Genomic DNA, 18,399 nt, shown 5'->3' on the forward strand with positions numbered 1-18,399 from the left:
TAGCTCATGGAACTTACGGAACTTTTCCTGTCAGTGTGAATCTGCATAAGTCGGGTTTGCGTAACCCAGGGAGTGTCTGTATCTAGGGATGCACTAAATTTGATGCAGATTGTATTGCAGTCTTCACTTGTTCTCAGTTACTGGCACATAGCACAGGTTGTGCGGTGTTCTACTGGGTACCATGCTGGTTCCACATATTAATCCAACTCAAACAGTACCTACTGATAGTTATCTGTACGCCTCAGAGGCCAGGAAATTGCCTCAATACAGCCAAAGAGGCCCCCCACTGAGTGAGCCTTTCTCAGCTGTCCCCCAGTCACTTTCAGTTGTCTTCCTCCTTGTATCATCACTGATACAAGGACTTACTTGGCCCCTGAGGACTTACTTCTACCTTTGAGCTGGAATAAGTTGTGCTTGACATTGGCAGACCATTTCATGATGTGTTATCTGCCACTTTCCTAGGTAAATTTAAGCCATTTGATGCATTTCCCAGTGGCACAAGATACTTTTGAATTTGACCTGTTCATCGTTCATATTTTAATTAAAAATTACTCTGACATCAGTGTAACTCGACTGAATTAACAGAGCTACTCCCTGTTTACATCAGTGTAAGTGAGTGTAAAATCAGGTGAAGTCATTAAAAATTTCAGGATGACAACTTGATTATAATCTTACATAAACTATTTCAGAAAACAAGGGTTAATAGTGTTTTTACTTTAGAAAATCTAACAAAATAGTAAAGCAGTACTTCTATACATATAAACAGCACAGTTTTAGACCCAAATCCATATTTTAGCTAGGAGGCAGAGATATTAGACTACATTTTGTGCTGGTATAAACTGACCCATTGTTAATTAAACAAAATCTGAAAGATCACTTCTGTTCTATATTAGTTTACAATAAAACAGATGCCTGCAAAGATAACCATAGTAATCCAGCCACATAACTAGTGAGATTCTCAAGTATTATCTTTGCTTATCTAGAAAACTAATTAATTCAAAATTGTGAACAGCATTAATTTTTTTCATTCACACCATCATATATTGAGAACTTAAATTAAGTTCTAACAAAATACTTGGTGTTGAACAGCATGTAGGTTCTGGGAATCACCTGGTCTGACATTTGTCCCACAGGGACAGAGCTCTCATTTTTCTAAAAACCATGCACTTCTAGTGTAGGTGAAAATGGTTTTGTTGGCTGATTATAACAGAAAAAAATTAAATAGCTGTGCCCTCTCTAATGGTATTACTACAGTCAAAGGGTTTTGAGGGAATATGGACTAATTTGATCAATGAAAAGGGCAAAGAAGAGGTGAGAACAAGAAAAATACCTGTAGGGTTTTTTTTTTAATATCACTTGAACTGAAATTAACACATAATATTATAGATTGACTTGGAGTGGTACGAAGTTAAATTATGCTGTAATTGCTTTTTACTGATGTGATTGTGATTTATTATACCCATTAAAGACACTTTTCTGTTCCCATTTTCATATTTTTGTACAATAGGCACTAGAAGTAGAAGTGTGGGTAACTCAAATTTTGACTGAAAGCAATGTTGGCAAGTGCCCCATTTTTGAAGTGCCAGTATGAATCCATAAATAACACAATCTGACAATTAAATCATGTTTCTTCAAGTCCTCCTTAACCTACAGTTACTATCGAGTTGGCTGTCCTTTGCTAGACCTAATCTGTAATTCCAGAAAAGACTGTTTCTGGAACTGCCAAGTCAGCATAATCATGGGGAAGTAGCTCTATGGCAATAATAGAAGTAAATCTATTAAAAATTCAATATTATTTAAAAAGGGGACAGATGAAAGGGAAACGAGGGCTTATTGTTCTTTGTTCCTATGAACAATATAATGTTGTGCTTACATTTATGTATATAAAAATATAGAGGGAAAATGTTTAAATGACACGATAAAACTGTCAGTGGTAGTTGGTTTTGGAATGAAGTGAAAGGAGATATCTAGTTTGTGACATTGTCTTGCCAAGTTATTTTACGTATGAAAAGTCCTTCCTTCCCTATTTTGGAGCAGTAACAAGGGGATTTTCTTCTTCCAGGCCCACTGCAATGGTTATTTCACACTGGTCTAATGGGCAAGATTTCCCCATAGTTGTGTGCATTTAGGGAATTTCAGACTGAGAACTTTAATGGATGAGGGTTGCTGAACTGGAAGAGGTGTCTTTGGATTCTGCTGAGTCAACGGCTAAAATAGTTAAGACGGTCTTTTCCAATGAGGGAATTTTCTTTTTGCCCAGTATATTCAGGTATGGGCAGCAATACCATTTAACTACCCTTGAAAATTTAGGAGAAATAGGGAGCCTGTCACCTGTCTCCCTCCTCTGAAGATATCAGGGTTGATTTTAAAATTTGTTTGGTCCATGCCTACACTCCCCTAAAATATCATTAGGTGAAAGTCACTCCCTGGGAGTGGAAAAGAATCCTGGTCCTGGAGGAGGGAGAGAACAGATGATAATTAGGCATCGGGATAACCTTCAGATATTTGGGCCCCTGAATGTGATATTTGTCTGATTTTGAATATTTGCCTGTTGCTGATATATGTAGAGTTGACTTGTTTCACCAGAAACCTATGTTTTTTTCTAGAGCTCAGTGGAAATTTCTTTGGATCAGATTCTTGTCTCAGTAATCACCTCTAACTTCAGTGGAGTTATTCCAGATTTATCCCAATGTAACTGATATAAAAATGTAGCCCTTTATGTGCAGATGGAAGGTTTATTTTTGTTCTATCAAGACTGCTTCTTGATATCTTGGTCTTATTTTTGTTTTTCTGTTAATTTGCAGAAAACTACATGCCTGCATCTCTCCCATTACTCATGTGCTCACATTTATACCATTATAAATCCAGAGTAACTTTATTGACTTTAATGGAGATGGTTACAGCATGGTAAATACAAACTAAGAGCAAAGTTTGGCTTTAGAAATGACCCTCACTTAGGTTTGTCAAACAGTGACATGAGCTCTGTGCTTCTTAGGTTTATAAAAATGAACAGAAAAACATTTATAAAAATTGTTTTAAATATCAGATCATAAAAGGCATAATTCTGCAATGTACTAAGAATCTCTTGTGAGGTTCTGAGCCCTCTCATTTCCACTGGATGTTAGTGAGAATTGAGAGTTCTCAGCCTTTGAGGTTCTCAGTACCGCTCAGGATCAGGCTCTAATAGTACATATGTAAGCTTAAAATGAGAAATAATTACAATTCTATCTGTGACCCAAAGTCCAAGATCTGTGTTTCTGCAAGTGTTGATAATATCACAGACACCTAAACAGCAGGGAACTGCATCCTTTCACTTTACTGTTTGTGACACTAACAGCTGTATTGTTTAATAAGTCATTTATTTATTCATCATAATTTTATGTGTTGATTAACCATACTCATAGTGTGTGTGTGTATATATATATACACAAATATATCAGTTAAATGATGTTAACGTAATGGCCTAGTGGCCATTAAAGGACTCAAGCTACCTCTCCCTGGATCTCCAGAAAAAACAGGCAGCATGTTGTGTTAATAGGTGAGCTTTGCAACCTGCCCAGTTGTGATGGTGGGTTCAGCTGACATGGCATGCCTACAAAAGAAAGACTTCAGACTATGGAATGCTTAACATCACTGAGCCAAAGTCATGCTAAGAAGTCATGCTGAGCCAGGAAGGAGCTCTGTTTTGAGAACTGAGACTGTTCAAGGTCAATAGGCCCGTGCTGTTTCAGCCCAGAGTCAAGGTTCCTTATTGAAAATGTTCTGCACAAGATTCAGATACTTGGAATGTGAGTAGATTCATGGACAAATCTAATTCAAACTGGGAATTTATCCCTTTCTTATTTATTTTGAGCTGGTAGCGGTCATCTAACAATAATAATCACTCTTAAAAAGGTCTTTCCAGCTTCAAAGCGCTGTACAAACATTAACTAATCATCAGAACCCCGAAAGCTGTTATGAATCCCAATTTTATATGTAGAGAAATTGAGGCAGAATCTCCTAGTGTTTAGTCAGTGTCAGTCCTGGGTTTAGAACTCAGTAGTACTCAGCCTACACCTCACTCAGATGCTTGTTCCTTGGTTAATACAGGAATTGTCAATGATGTTGATTTGTTCTGCATAAATTAGCAACAACATAGGTTAACAAAAATAAAGTGCTTAAAAAAAAAACCACTGCCTTGTAATAATGTGAAAGGAACACCGAAGTCCATTGTAGTTTGAAAATGCAGCCCTTCACAAGGAAACTGTGGATTTATAATTATCAGGTTGTTTCTAAGGAAAGAATAAATGCATTTTATAAAACAAATTGGCATGGGAAATATTGTAGTATGAGATCTCATCTAAGTGCAGAACTCACCAATTCCTTTCTAGGCTTGAACAAATATTACATGAGTGAGGGCTCTTGTAAAATGTTATGTTTTGAAGTAGATTTCATTAAGCGTTTCCAGTGATAATTTATTTCTCCCTTTATGCCTAAGTCTCTTCTCATACTAATAATGGATAGCTTATTTGCATATAAATAGATTTCAGTATTTGCTGAAGCAGAGACCTAATATGTTTCTCTTTTTTTCATGGACATTGTTAAATAAGAGGGGATACTGCAGCGATCAGCAGTTATGAATAGTAATAATTTTCTTGGTCAAAACTCTTTAGAGTGCATCAACAGTTTTTGACATTTTTATGAATACTTCAAATAATAAAAACATATTTTTCTGTTTCTGTAAAGATGTTTTTAATATTGCTCTGTGTCAAAAATGCTTAATGTAAGCTATTGAAAATGTTGACTGTGACCCTCTGGATATCTGTTCTTAATTTTGGGTGTGGTGTTTTTGCTATTTCTTATCTAGTTGCATGTTAGATTTAGCACAAAGCAAACATCACAGTCTCAATACATATATAAATTGAATAAATCTTTCATTTTTAGGACTGTACGTCTTGCATGTGATAGCTGTAAGTGCTTTCCTTTACATTAGATGTATACATTTTAATAAAGGCCTCAGTACTTTACAAGAATCATCAGATAAGTTTGATGAAGACTCATTAAAGAAATCCAAAGTCAGAACTTGGTCTTCGACAATTGTCTACTGATTACAATATAATAAGGATGAAATAACATTTGATTGGTTTAGGTTATAACCCCAGAAGACAAAGGAACCCACCAAATATAAAAAAGCCAAATTCCAGAGGAATGTACCGTTCTGCAATTGGGAATTCTCTTGTTTTTCATGTAACAAGGGCATGTTTAAAGTGAAGGACATTAGGAAGAGCAAAATATACTTAAAACTTCCTTCTTAATATACAGAATCTGAATTGAACTCATCTGCTGTTATATGATTCTGAAAAAGATGACTGGAAGAAACTATGTAATAACATATATTTAAAAGTAGTCTTGATAAGTGAGTGCAGAGCCATCCTTGGGCATACACAGCATACGCAGCTGCGGAGGGCATCATGAAATTTGGGGCACCAAATTTCATGGTGCCCTAGGCAGCTGCATGCTGCATACGCGGCAGTACCACCTCCAGCGATCAGCCTTATCCCTCGGCCGGCACCCTGTGCAAGGGGCAGAGCCGTCCCTGGGGGGGGTGTGGGGCCCCGGACAACTCCCTCCGCCCTGCCTCTTACCCTTCCCTCTTGCTCCGCCCCCGGCCCTCCCCCATTCCACCTCTTCCCCCAGCGACCCCGCACTCACCGGCAGGGGTGGGAAGTGGAGAGACGCGGTCCCAGCCCGCTCTGCTTCCCTTGCCCCGGTCCCAGCCATGTCACTTGGGTTGGCTCTCACCGGCGGCAGGAAGTGGAGTGCCGTGCTGGGAGCTGGCTTAGTAGAGCGGGCTGGGGCCAGGCTGCTCTGCTCCCTGACCCTGCTGGTGGGGGGGGGGAAATCCCTTCCCCCAAGCCCCCACCCCTGAGCGACACGGCTGGGGCCGAGGCTAGGGAAGTGGAGCGGGCTGCTCCTGGTCCTCCACTAATCCCCTGGGCAACTCTGGGCCTGTGGGGCCCCCAAAAGTGCCCCTCACAGCTCCTTCCTCCCAGACCCTGGTGGGGGGAGGCCTGGGGCCTACACAGCCCCCTCGTGGGAGGGCTGCGTAGGGCACCCAAATGGCTAGGGATGGCCCTAAGTGAGTGGCTGGTAATAACTACACTGCACCTTAAATGGGGCAGGGGGGCTTGTCTGGCTTGCCGGGGGAAAAGGTAAAACTCTTTATGGGCGGGGGTTAAGAGAGAGGTTCAGAAGCTGCTGCAAAAGTTGAGTGGGTCAGTGTGGCGACGCTGACTCATCCCCCATGGACCGGAAGGCTGGGAAGTTGATAAAGGGCAAGGTCAGAAGGAGAAGCCCCTTTTCCCCAGACCAGGTGGAACAACACCCACTCTCTCTCCCCTTAGAGGTGGCAAAATACCAGGTTTGGTCAGGACCAGGCATCATTCTAGTGACTCCTTTCTAGGGGATCTGGGAAGGAATTTTTCCATCATTACCAGATTGGCCAACGTGGAGTGTGTGTGTGTGTGTGTGGGGAGGGGGGGACGGCGGGGAGGGGGTCAAGGAAGGCTTTGTTATAGTGAATAGTGAACGGAGTTAGTCTATGATGTCGCAATTCATTATGTAAGTATGGGCCAGATGTCCAATGCAGGTACTCCATAGGGAACGGATACAGTGACCAGATAAGTGGCTTGGTACAGGATTTAACAAGGAAGTGTTTATTAAAGGAGTGGAACGGAGGGGTGGGGGGAGAGGTTTGGGGCTCGTCTGACAGGCACAGCAGAGAGCCAACCCCCCTTCCTTATAGCCCACCTTAACCCTCGCTCAAGGGGGAGTATGATAAGGTCCCAACAATGGGTTGACTGAGGGACCTGGATGGAAAAGGGAGGGGAGTGGCGGAAGCCCCCCACAGATATTGAAATGATCATGGAGTTACCTATACGGTACACTTTTATCTACTGGGAAATCCCAGACATTTAATAGTAAAGTTACATCCTGATTAAATCATATCAAGTGTCTCCTGTCCTTCTTTTAGTATAGCTAGACAATGTATATGTGTATGTGTATTTCTTTCCACCAGAGGTCACTCAGAGTAAAGTGAATGATTGCTTCAGCCTTTAAAGGAGACATTAAACATCACTGTGCTGTTTTTGAGCCATACTGAAACCCATGAAAGCCATGTACATTCTTTTTCTTTTTTTTTACTCTTGCAAATGTACATCTCTTATTTTCCTTTATATCTATATTGCTGGATGAGTGTATTGGCAGTAAAATGCCCAAAACACATCCAAAACTGGCTTCATATCAGGAACAGACCAGATATATATTTGGATTTAGATTTCAAATACTCATTAGACTTACTTTTTTGACTATACTATATAATAGAATGCTTGCCAAATATACACTTAACATAATACTTTGCCAGATAGAGGTTGCCTTCTTAAAAGGATAATACACAAAGATTGCTTAGATTCCTGGGGAAAAGCTTATAAAGCTGCATGATAATCAGTTATTACTCATTTTTGGAAAAGATCAGTAAAAATGAAGTTGCTTGGCATTATAGAGCCTTAAGGTACTCATCTGCTCTGTAAAGTGACTATGTATAAGTGATACCATCTTACTCAACAGATCTGTTGTGTATATTCAGAGTCCTATTAACTGTAGTGACAAAAATATATTTTAACTGAAATGTATTCCTGTTAGCACTGAAGAATAAATGTAGCTGTGTGCAAAGGAGCTGGAATATATTATGCATAATTTGAATTCAGTGGTTTGCATTGATTTAATTAAGGGCATAATTGGACCTTCAAAATGTTTTTTTATTTGATGCTGATGCACAGGCAGAAAAGAACCCAGCTTGACTCTCAGATTTCAGGGTGAGCTAGCAGTTAGACAAACAACTGAACATGTTAAGATGGAAATCTTTGAGAGACAACAAACATAGAACTCAATAATGTCATTTTTACTGTCACTTTTTTAAGTAGAATTTTCCATTAAAAGCATTATCAAAAAAACCAAAACAAAATATGAATGTGGACTTTGATTTTGTAATTCATTACTTTTCTGTACCACTAGATGTCTATAGTTAATAAGGTGCTTGTTTGTATTTCCTGTGTGCTGCGTGGAAAAGAGTTTTCATTGTGTGCCTGCTTTAGGAGAACTCATGAGGTTTGATTATGCGTAATATAGTAGGAATGTAAAAAGCAAATTTCTAACAAGCTCTGCTATGCATTTGCTATTGTGATTTTCTATGGCTTGTAACTTTACCAAACCTGAATGGAATTTCATGGCTACAGCAAAAAGCACTTTTCTGTTGCCCGGACTATCCCCTTGCCAAATATCAAGTTCAAGTGTCAGGGAAAAAATTTAACAATGGTAAGACAACCTATTTTCCACTCTCTTTGTCCTGAATGAAGGCTAACCAGCTTTTGCTCAAACTTTATGCTCAAATAATTCAAGTTTGCCAAAGTGATTGGATAATGGAAAGTATTATGAATCCTTAATGTAGGTCTCACTACTATTGTGCCTATAATGTATAGATCTGATGTTCAAAGGTGCTGAGCCTATGCAGTTTCCATTTAATTCAATGGAAAATGGTGGGTGTTCTGCCTTGTTGAAAATCAAGACAATATAAAATATATTTATTTATTGGAGAGAACCAATGCTGTCTAAGCACTATAGAAAAAATTTAAAAGATAGAGTCTCTCCCCTGGGACTTACAATCTGTGTGTGCGTGTGTGTGTATGCACATACAGTAATGTAGTCGCCATTAAACTTGCCTTTTACAAGTAGATAATGTTGCCATAGTATTACCGTTTCCTCTATTCTTAGAATAGGGACAACTTGGAGAATAATGAAGTAACATTTATTGCTTACCAAGGCAATTGTAAAGATTTTAATGGTGACTGTAGGTTCTGTAGGTTTGCTAAGTTATAACATAGATACCCTTTTTCCAGCTGAGTTATAAACACAAGAACTAGGATTTTCTATAATGCAAATGCTAATTCTACGCTAACTGCAGCCTCTGTAAATACTTTGTTGTTGATCCCAGTCCCTAAGAAGATGTCATTTTCATAAGACCACCTCAGTAGGTGTAAAATGTCTCTAATCTTTTTTTTATGGGGTTAGATGTACAGTGACTTACAGCTAAACATGATGACAGAGCAACTACCAGGAAAGCACTGCTTCAAGCTGAAGACTCAGCAGGTTAGATCTCACCTTCCCGTTACAGATTGTCCTAAACCCTCCCACAGAGTCCTATTAACCTAAATGTTTTACCTATCCAGCATTTATAACGTTCTATGCTGGAAACCAAGCTCTTAACTTTTCCATGTTGTTTTTACTGGCTAAATTAATGGCAACAGTAGATTCACAAACATCCTTTAACCTTTGGGAAAGACATGCTTGACTGCCTTTCTGCATATTTTCAGAATGTGTTTAGAAGGATTATCATTTTAAAAGATTCTTATTTAGTACCAAAGGATAAATAGCCTGCATTAATAAATTATTTAATTAATCTTATTTCTTAGTATCACATCTTCATTATCACGAGTGTGAAGGTTTACCCCTCTCCCCAGAATATTAGCTGTTGATAAGCTAGAAATATTTGCAATTTAGAAAGCTTTAACTAATTTACATTAAGTACAAAAACTTGGGGCCGGAGAACGAGTTGAGGGGCAGCAACTCTTTTCTGAAGCTTTTGAAACTCTTTCCACTTATCTTTCACATTTGAGTGAATTGTTCAGCTTTGGAACTCAACAACCTGTGAGAGAACTGTTGCTACATATTCAATTTACATTTGAAAATGCCAAAAAAGCAAAAATAAAGTACAGAGAAGTGATTGATTTATTCTGGAAATGTCTTCCATCACAGACCCGGGGTCGGCCTTGAACCTTGTGTCGTCATTTTCAGCTGTGCAGAGTGGGTGTAAAAATATTACCTAGGCGTTTACATCACTTTTCACAGATGTAAATGACTACAGAGGATGCACCAGTGGAGAATCACACCCATTGTATTCTGAATTTCTTCTGAGTTCACACTCACTGTGTCCTGCTTCAGATTGCCCTCCCTCTTCTCCTATCCTCTCTCTGTACCTTACCCCCAGACCACAAACAGCTGAAATTAGAAAGGCTGTTTCATTGGGTTAAGAAGCCCATCAGCTTATTTTGCTTAGAAAAATGGTACTGTAATTCAGTAGGGGTAGTCCTTTTGCCTTCCAGAATCTTTTCAGTGTTGCCAAATTGTAGAGTGCAGAAAAGTCAATCACATACTGTGGTGGTGTGCACTGGTCGTGTGTTGCCCATTTGGACACCCACCATGGGAATGTATTTATTTTATTTGTTTTTTTCAAATAGGTGCCCATCAAGAGCTCTGGGTATTTATCCTGTACATTAAAAGTTACAACATAAACATAAATGACTGTCCATAAATAGATCGTCTCCACAGCCTTAAAGTGGGAGGGGGAAGGATGAGCTTTGAAACGTGCCTGGATGATTTACAAATCTAGGGACTCACAGATCAAGGGGGAGAAAGGAAATTCCCAAACCAAATACTACTCTGCTTCCCACCAGATTTTTCTTGTTTATATTGAGGGTATAAACTTAGCTCAAGAGCCTTTGCTCAGTGTGGCAGTATATCATAGGGTGAGAGGGGATCTCTCAGGTAACAAGGTTAGAATACCCTGAATTCTCCATGGTAGTCAGTGCAGATCATGAAGTTCTGCTTTGATTTGTTCCCATGTGCAACTCTACTTAATAAGTAGGGTGCAGTGTTTTGCATTAGCTTCTGCTCCTGAATGATCCCAAGGTGTACACCCATGTAGAACACATTACAGCAATGTAGAGGTGACAGAAACAGGGTAATTGTGGCAAGGACTGCATCGGAGAGAGAGAAGGCTGCCTTCATTTTGCAAAGTGCAGATGGAAGAAACGCTTTTGGCTTCAACCACTTCCTGTGCATTCAGAAGCATCTGGGATCTAACACCCTTAAATTGTGCACCTGTTGGAGTCAGACAGTAATATATGAGGCTTTTGTGGTGGAGTGGAGGTGATTGCATCCTAGCGGGGGTTCGGAGTGCATTTTCTGAATTCTATTGGGGAGTGTCTCCTTGAGCTTAAGCAGCTGATTGTCACTACAAGGAAAGCAGAGATGCTGGATTGACAGACAGATTCCTTTATTATATAGACTTCATTAAATGGGCAACACACCATAGACAGCTTAGCACGAACTCTTTTTTAAATTAAATTACATATAATAGAAGTGATAGTCCCTAAACAAGGATTTAAAGGTAGTCATTGGAGAGACACCCCACACACATTCCTGTTTTCCAATTAGTTTGCTGCTCCCTTGTGGGGGGAAAGTTATTATGAGAGACAGTGTGCTCAGAGTATTTTTGTTGTATCTTACTAGTGACATGAAGGTATCTGGCACAAATCCTAAATCTTTTACCTGCACCTGAGTTAAGCAGGTGTAGCTGAGCCGAGTTGGGCTCAGAGCCTTAAAACACATGGGGATTGCTGTTTAGATACTGGGCCAAGAAGCTCTGTATATTTGAGAACTGTTCTGATTATCATGTCAAAGCTGTTCAGCTGAATGAAGGAAATATGGCCAGAGAACTTGCTATTCTGTTTTTATTTTGGTTTGATTAGGCAAATTTAAACTCCCAGGGAGAGTTTTTGCTGCTTAACCTAAGAGTCTGCTGAGTTTCTGTTCAGTTGCACTGATCTTAACCTTACTCCATGCACCCTCCAACATTTGAGAAAGAGAGAGAGAGAGAGAGAGAGACCGCTACTGTACATAGTGAGTGACTCTTTAATCAGCTGTAAGGGGCACAAAGCCTGAAAGTTCATAATATTTTGTCTCCAAGACTAACTTGTCTCCATCATCTTGGTGTCTGAAGTCCTACTACTGCTTCCAAACATGTTATCTGCTGCAGAGCTGCAGAATTCACTAGAGTCATGATTCCAGGCCAATGGAAGGTCTTTTAGGAATGACTGTTACAAGTTCTAGGTAAGATCTTTATTGCAAATGGCGTTGAAACAATGTTGAGGTCATTTACTACTATAAACAGATTTTTTTTCTTGTCATATAGGCATAGTACAGTCCAACTAGATATATTCTTATCTCTTTATCAGTCCCTGTGCAGCATGCTGTTGTTTTATATAGTGCAGTATTTTGTTTATTTTTTTTATCAAAATGTAGGAGTGTTTTGGTAGCAACTTTTTAGAATTTTGTATCCTTGTGTATATGTCTATTTTGTTTTACAAATATGGCAGACTGAATGGCCTGTGTAGCTTTATAAGCATAATCGGAAGTGCCATTTAAATCAAAATGAATTTTAGTAGTGTTTTCCAGGCAGTGATGATATTTCCTTATGCACTAATCTTTTGTCTTTACTGTTACTTGATTAGAACAAAAATCAGAACATACATATTAAAAACATGTAACTTTAAAACACATTGTATAAAACAACACTTCCCATTTTCATTGTACGTTTTCCAGCATACCCTTTTATTCTTCAGAATTCATGCTTTCATTGACAGTGGATTTTTGTAAGCCCACATAAGATATTGTAACAGCATTTCCCAGTAATGTAGAAGAGCAAGCGAGCAGTGTATGATTCATAATTCTCTACTTGTTACAAAGAAAATTCATGCTTCTCATCTGAGTTTGGATTTTAAAGTTCTTATTTATAAAAGCAGTCATTTTCCAGTCCTTTTTTGATGTACTGGAACATTCTCATTGAGGGGCCAGAAACATAGATTTTCACTTTAAATTACCCATTGTTCCTGTTCTCTGCCATTTTTGCCCTGTAGCGTTGGTTGACATTTCATAGAGAGTGAGCCGGCATAGGGCTGGAAAATATATAATTATAAGAATCATCTGCTCTTGATTTTCCCATTACATACCAATCATGATACAGGCAGATTTTTCATAGGTGTTTGATTTGGAATGAGAAGTTTTATTCTTCGTTGACCTGTGATTAAAATGTGGCATTTTGGTAAATAAATTGAAGATAGCTTCTGCATAATTCAGCTCTGATCTGGTGCTGGGAAAGGCAATGAAAGCCTTTGACCTGTATCACATAAGCAGCAGCATATGTAATAGGAAATATATTCTAAGATAAAAAACTGTGTAACACAATACACTTTTTTAATGTTAGATGTCTTAAAACAGGCATAATGCAGAAATGAAGCAAAATGACTGACATCAGGTGGCAATATAAGTGAAGTCTTGTTTCACCCTATACCCTGTGAAAGCCATAGAGTAACTCATTTACCTGCTTTAGTAGCTATAGACACATATGTAAATACATTAGCAATTACTGTAAAAAATGGTAAGACTAGAGAATCTATTTCTAAATTAAAAATATAAATCATTATTATGGTAACAGACTAGAGACAAATCTGTTCTAAAATCAATATTATTTTGGACAAGAGTCTTGCATGTCGCATTAACCTGAGTAGGTGTTAGTGGTTGGTTGGTACATATTCATGTACATGTTATCCATGGACTAGGCACACAATTCCTGATTACAATATGAGCCTGATCCTATTCTCATAGACTTCAGTGTTAGTAGGATTGAGCCCTATGTGTCTACATTTTGTGGGTATTGAACTGAAAAGATACTCCTTAATTATCCAGGTTTCCTTACAATATTCCCTGGACCACATACTTTCTAGCCACTTGATGTAGTTCTCCCTTCTATGCATATTACCTATGATTCATATGTAATGATTCATATGTACTGTTTTTATACTGATGTTTTGGAAATAACAGACCTAACAATAATACTTAACATGTAGCATACTGCTAATATTAACATCCGAAGAAACCACAAATGTAGGATATAATGAGATGAATAAACAAGCAATTCTTGAAGATATTAAAATGATCTTCCAAAATGTACAGTAAATCACCTATTATATGACCTTCCATACCAGAACAGAGCAAAAATATACATGGGCTAGTAAAAGCATAATTCAAGTGCATGGTATCAGTATCTTTAAAACCTTGGCATAGTGTGTTTTAATTGTAAACTAAAGGGAGGAAATAAATATTGCCTGTTTTTAAAACAATGTTAAAATATTTGCCTTTGCCATTGGGAACACACATTCTGCAAGTGAATGTGAGAGTAGGATTAAAAAAATACCGAAGTAAGTACATCTTTAGTCAAGATATCTGTGTATCAAACCTGTGAAGTAAAAATGGTAAAGGCTGATTTCTACTGATGCTTATGTAATATTCCTTTTCTTTTATGTTTCAAATTAATTTCAACACAAAACTCTCACCCTCCATTGACCAAAGTCTTAATATTCAGAAGATCATTTTGGAATGAATGAAGGTGGGGTCAGTTGAAAGTGTAGCATGATGTCCAAGAATTCTTAACTTACAGGAGGCCAGGGTATCCTGCTTGAATAGAGAAACTATATAATACTATATTATTCAATAAATATCCAATAAAATATCTCTACATAAAAATTGTGAACAAGAAATTTCTAATGAGAAAGATCTGGGGCAGGAGGGGAAGAGAGTTTTAAAACAAATTTGATGGGAAATGTTTCCTGCAAGCAAGGCTAAACCATTTGGCTATAAATTATGTGGATGAACAAATAATCTGTTTCTATCTGTTAGACACTGATGGAAGTATTATCAGCCTCATCTATAAATCATGACAATAATCTTTTTTCTTCAAAAATGGTTTACAGTCGAGTTTAACATTCTTTCTCTCTGGTCACTGATTCCTTTTTGGTAGTCCTGTGACTGTGGGTTTTCTGAAAGCACACAAAGTGATACGTTTTTACTGTTTGCTTATAAGTTCACATACTATTTTATGTACCCTTATTTCAGATGTTTAAAAATGCATAAGGATAAAATTATTCTTTTAAATATCTGAGTACTTATGTGGAGTAACTAAGGGAAGTAAATAGAATTACTCTGGTTTTCCACTGGGGCAACTGAGAACATAATTTGAGCCTCAGTATACAGTAGGACTGGGATTTTCAAAGGAGACTAAGGGAGTTAGGTGTATAAAACTGCAATTGAGTGCCTAACTCCAATAGTCTCCTTTGAAAACCCCAGTTTAGGCATTTAAGTAAGAAAGATTTTTTTGCAGAACTTTGTTTTACATAAAAACAAAAACAAAACCAACCTGGTCTCCCTGCCCTCGATTACTGGTAAGGTGTATGATATTCAGTTATTAGAATAACAAAAATGCTGATCTTTTACACTTTTAGTGTTGCATCACTTGTAAGGAGATATTTATTACTAATTTTAAAGTCATTCATTATGTATTGGATTGTATTCAGAGAGAAAGAGAGAGAGAGAGAGATCAAAGTATTTAACTCACCATCATGGACACCTTTGCTCAGCACGCCCTGCTGCTTTTTGTTATCATCACAGGGCGCCAACTATGAGACTCAGTCTGTGGCCACACACATTTGCACACAATTTCATAGCTTTTTGAGGAACCAAATTTGTTAGGAGTTAGATATGTCAGTTTGGCTAGTGGAACACCAATTGCTTTCATATGTTTCAGAGAAGAATTAAATCAACACCTTATTTTACTTTTAATGGAGGGCCAAATTCTGCTCTCTGTTATGCTGGTGTCCTGAGTAACTCCATTGAATTCAGTGCAGTGATTCAGAATTTGCACTGTTATAATAGATAGAGTTTGTCCCATTAATTATTTTAAAAATATAAAGATTTTATTAAATTAGCAACATATGCTAATTATCCTATGCTAAATATAGAGGCAATACAAAGACTGCAGAGGAATATGAAGAAAGTAAGAAAACAAAAGATAAATTCTTTGACTCAGTGAAGCTGTGATTCTTTCTACACACATCTTATGCACACAGCCAACAAAAGATTATAATTTACACAAAATTCATGCTGGCAGCAACTTTGATCTCATCCTCACACATTCTTTGAGCTCTTCTCAACGTATTCACTGAGACCTTGCAGGTACTAGCAAATTTTGTAGCTGTAATTCACCACCAGAGTACCTCTACTGTGGTACTAATAGAGGACTCAGGCATTGTTACTATTTTGCTCTGAAAAAGGTAAGGTTAGATACATGGTGATAGAATGTCTAAGTCAAGACTGCAAGGATGTTTTGTAGTGCAGACAACCAGAAAACAAACAAACAAAACCTCATCACCAGCTCCCAACCAGATTCCACTAGATTCTCTTTTCTAACATACCATCCAAAGTCACCTGATTCCATATATTGTGTAGTCATCACATTCTCCTCTCAGAAGTACAAGAGTTACTACAACAGCTCACATTTCAGCAGAGAAGCCAAGGACTAAATGGTAGTCGAGTCTGCAGTACTGCTTTTCCTCTGAAGGTAGTCCCTCAAAACACAGAGTTCAGCCACATTGATAGAATGGTGTGGATAAGTTTATACTGCTTTTCTTTGTGTTGGAATTATTCTGAATGTTTCAGTCCACAATGCTGTTTCTGGTGACTTTCATGAACATTACATTTTAAAGGGAAAAACAAACGTTGCAGGACATCTGGCAGTAAGGTTGCAGGATATATATAAACTATATACTAGTCAAACAATGTTCTAAGATTATTATTAACAGCCATTTAAAAGAATTCTTTACTTAATGAATTATTTCTTTCCCCCACACCTTAGGACCTGGGACATACAATCCTGTAGTGAAGTCAGCTTCCAGTATTTCCCTATTTGTTTCCAGAGTGGAGCGTTTTAAGGACGTGAAAGAGATTACTCCCGGTCCAGGAGCTTATGAGGTTTGTTGATATGGCTGTGTTCTCAGTCACATACTGGGGCTGATTTTTCAATCTTGCCTTAGCTAGATTGCTTTTGTTGTGCTTGTAGTTTTCCTGGCAGTATTTAGGCATTTAACATGATTTGTAGGGACAGTCTATATTTAGCTATCTAAATGACAATTCCCAAATTGTGGGAACAGGAATGGAGGCCAGGTTTTAAAAATGTGACCAGTAATAAGCAGAGTAAATGACAATTTGTCAACATACCTACTGTATGTGCTTTAAATAGATGCTGGAGTAGAGGCTCACCTCAGACCTGTTATTCACTACTGAGTCAGATGGGAGTAAATAAATATTGCTTCTTTGATTAGCCTTTGCTCCCTCTGTTGCTCAGTGTAATGAATTATAGTACACTTTCAGTGCCCGAATCTTTGCTTTGTGTTATACTTATGTATTCCAACATGAATTTAGCCATGAGCAAATTAAACATCTTTGACTGACGGCCAACTGAGGGAGGGGGCCTAGCTCTGTGGAGCAGAAAACTCAATGAAAGAGCAATGGAAGGGCAGCCTTCGCCATATAACTAATTGCTACAATTGCCCTGACACGGCTCTCTCATCTCTGGGTGGCAATTATGTGCCAAATGCACTGCTACTTGGGATTAGGTCTGAGGAAACTCCGCCACATTAGCTGGTCTTCCCAGGCAATGAAATGGGAGGCAAGAGACTGAAGTGAAGATGTGGAGCAAGAAGGGGAAGGAAAAAGGCCTCTGTTAGTTCCCCTCTGACTAACTACTCTTTCTAGAGCAACAGTATCTGTAGAAAGCCTCTTCCCTTCCCCCTCCTGTTCTGCTCCACCCTTGGACCCTGTTGGCTTTCTACTCCATGGGGGATGGGGTAAAAAAGAGATCCAATTTATCTCATCGTTGTTCCTCTGTCCTATGGGGGAATAGGTGCTGCCACAAGGAACCTTGCCTGATCCTTTCCTTACAACTTTTGAGGAGAAGGAAATGCAGTGTAATCATTGGGGGAAAGGAAAGATGGTTTTGCAGTCAAGGAAGTGTACTGTGAATTAGGAGTTCTGAGTTCAGTTCCCGGTTGTGGCACAGATTTTGTGTCAAGTATCAAAGGGATAATGGAGAGAGAGATTGGGGAAGTACAAAGAAGAAGAGGTGGTGAGATGGGGGTCACAGAGGATGAAGTAATTGGAAGGATGAAGGATGGAAAGATAGGGAATGGAGCAAAAACATGGAAAACAGAGTAAGAGGGAAGAGAGACTTTATAGAAAAGGGAATGGCTTGACAAAGGGAAGAGATAAGAAAAGTTGAGCAAATTTCTAAACAAGAAAAAAAATCATTGAAGGGGACAATTGAAGGTTAGGGAAGCAGAATACACATACACATACAGAATACGCATACAGTAACTCTATCAGTAATTGCATCAGTCAGGAGTAAATGGGGACTCTGTATCAGAGGGAATGTTTGGGAGACCTCTCTGTGGATCGGATGTCAGCATGAGTCCAATTCTTCTAAACATAGCTGAGGGACTAATTGGATTCAGTAGTGGGAAATGAAATTTGTTGGATTTTTTTTTAAATACATGATGCTGCAATGATGGAGCTATATTTTTGAATGATTTTGTCATTTCCAATACTAATGTAGTATTTTTGGTTGCATTCATCTGT

At 38.4% G+C, this 18,399-nt stretch overlaps 1 protein-coding gene across 2 annotated transcripts in view; it reads left to right on the forward strand.

Annotated features, from left to right (window-relative positions):
• Positions 1 to 18,399, forward strand: part of STPG2 (sperm tail PG-rich repeat containing 2) — a 390,487-nt gene that overhangs the window by 253,943 nt on the left and 118,145 nt on the right. For both annotated transcript variants that reach the window (XM_034772658.1, XM_034772657.1), the window contains one exon: positions 16,622 to 16,737. In XM_034772658.1, coding sequence (XP_034628549.1) covers positions 16,622 to 16,737 — 116 coding nt within the window. The remainder of the gene's footprint in view (positions 1 to 16,621; positions 16,738 to 18,399) is intronic.

This window comes from Trachemys scripta, chromosome 5 (assembly GCF_013100865.1).
Source record: "Trachemys scripta elegans isolate TJP31775 chromosome 5, CAS_Tse_1.0, whole genome shotgun sequence".
Lineage (NCBI taxonomy): Eukaryota > Metazoa > Chordata > Testudines > Emydidae > Trachemys > Trachemys scripta.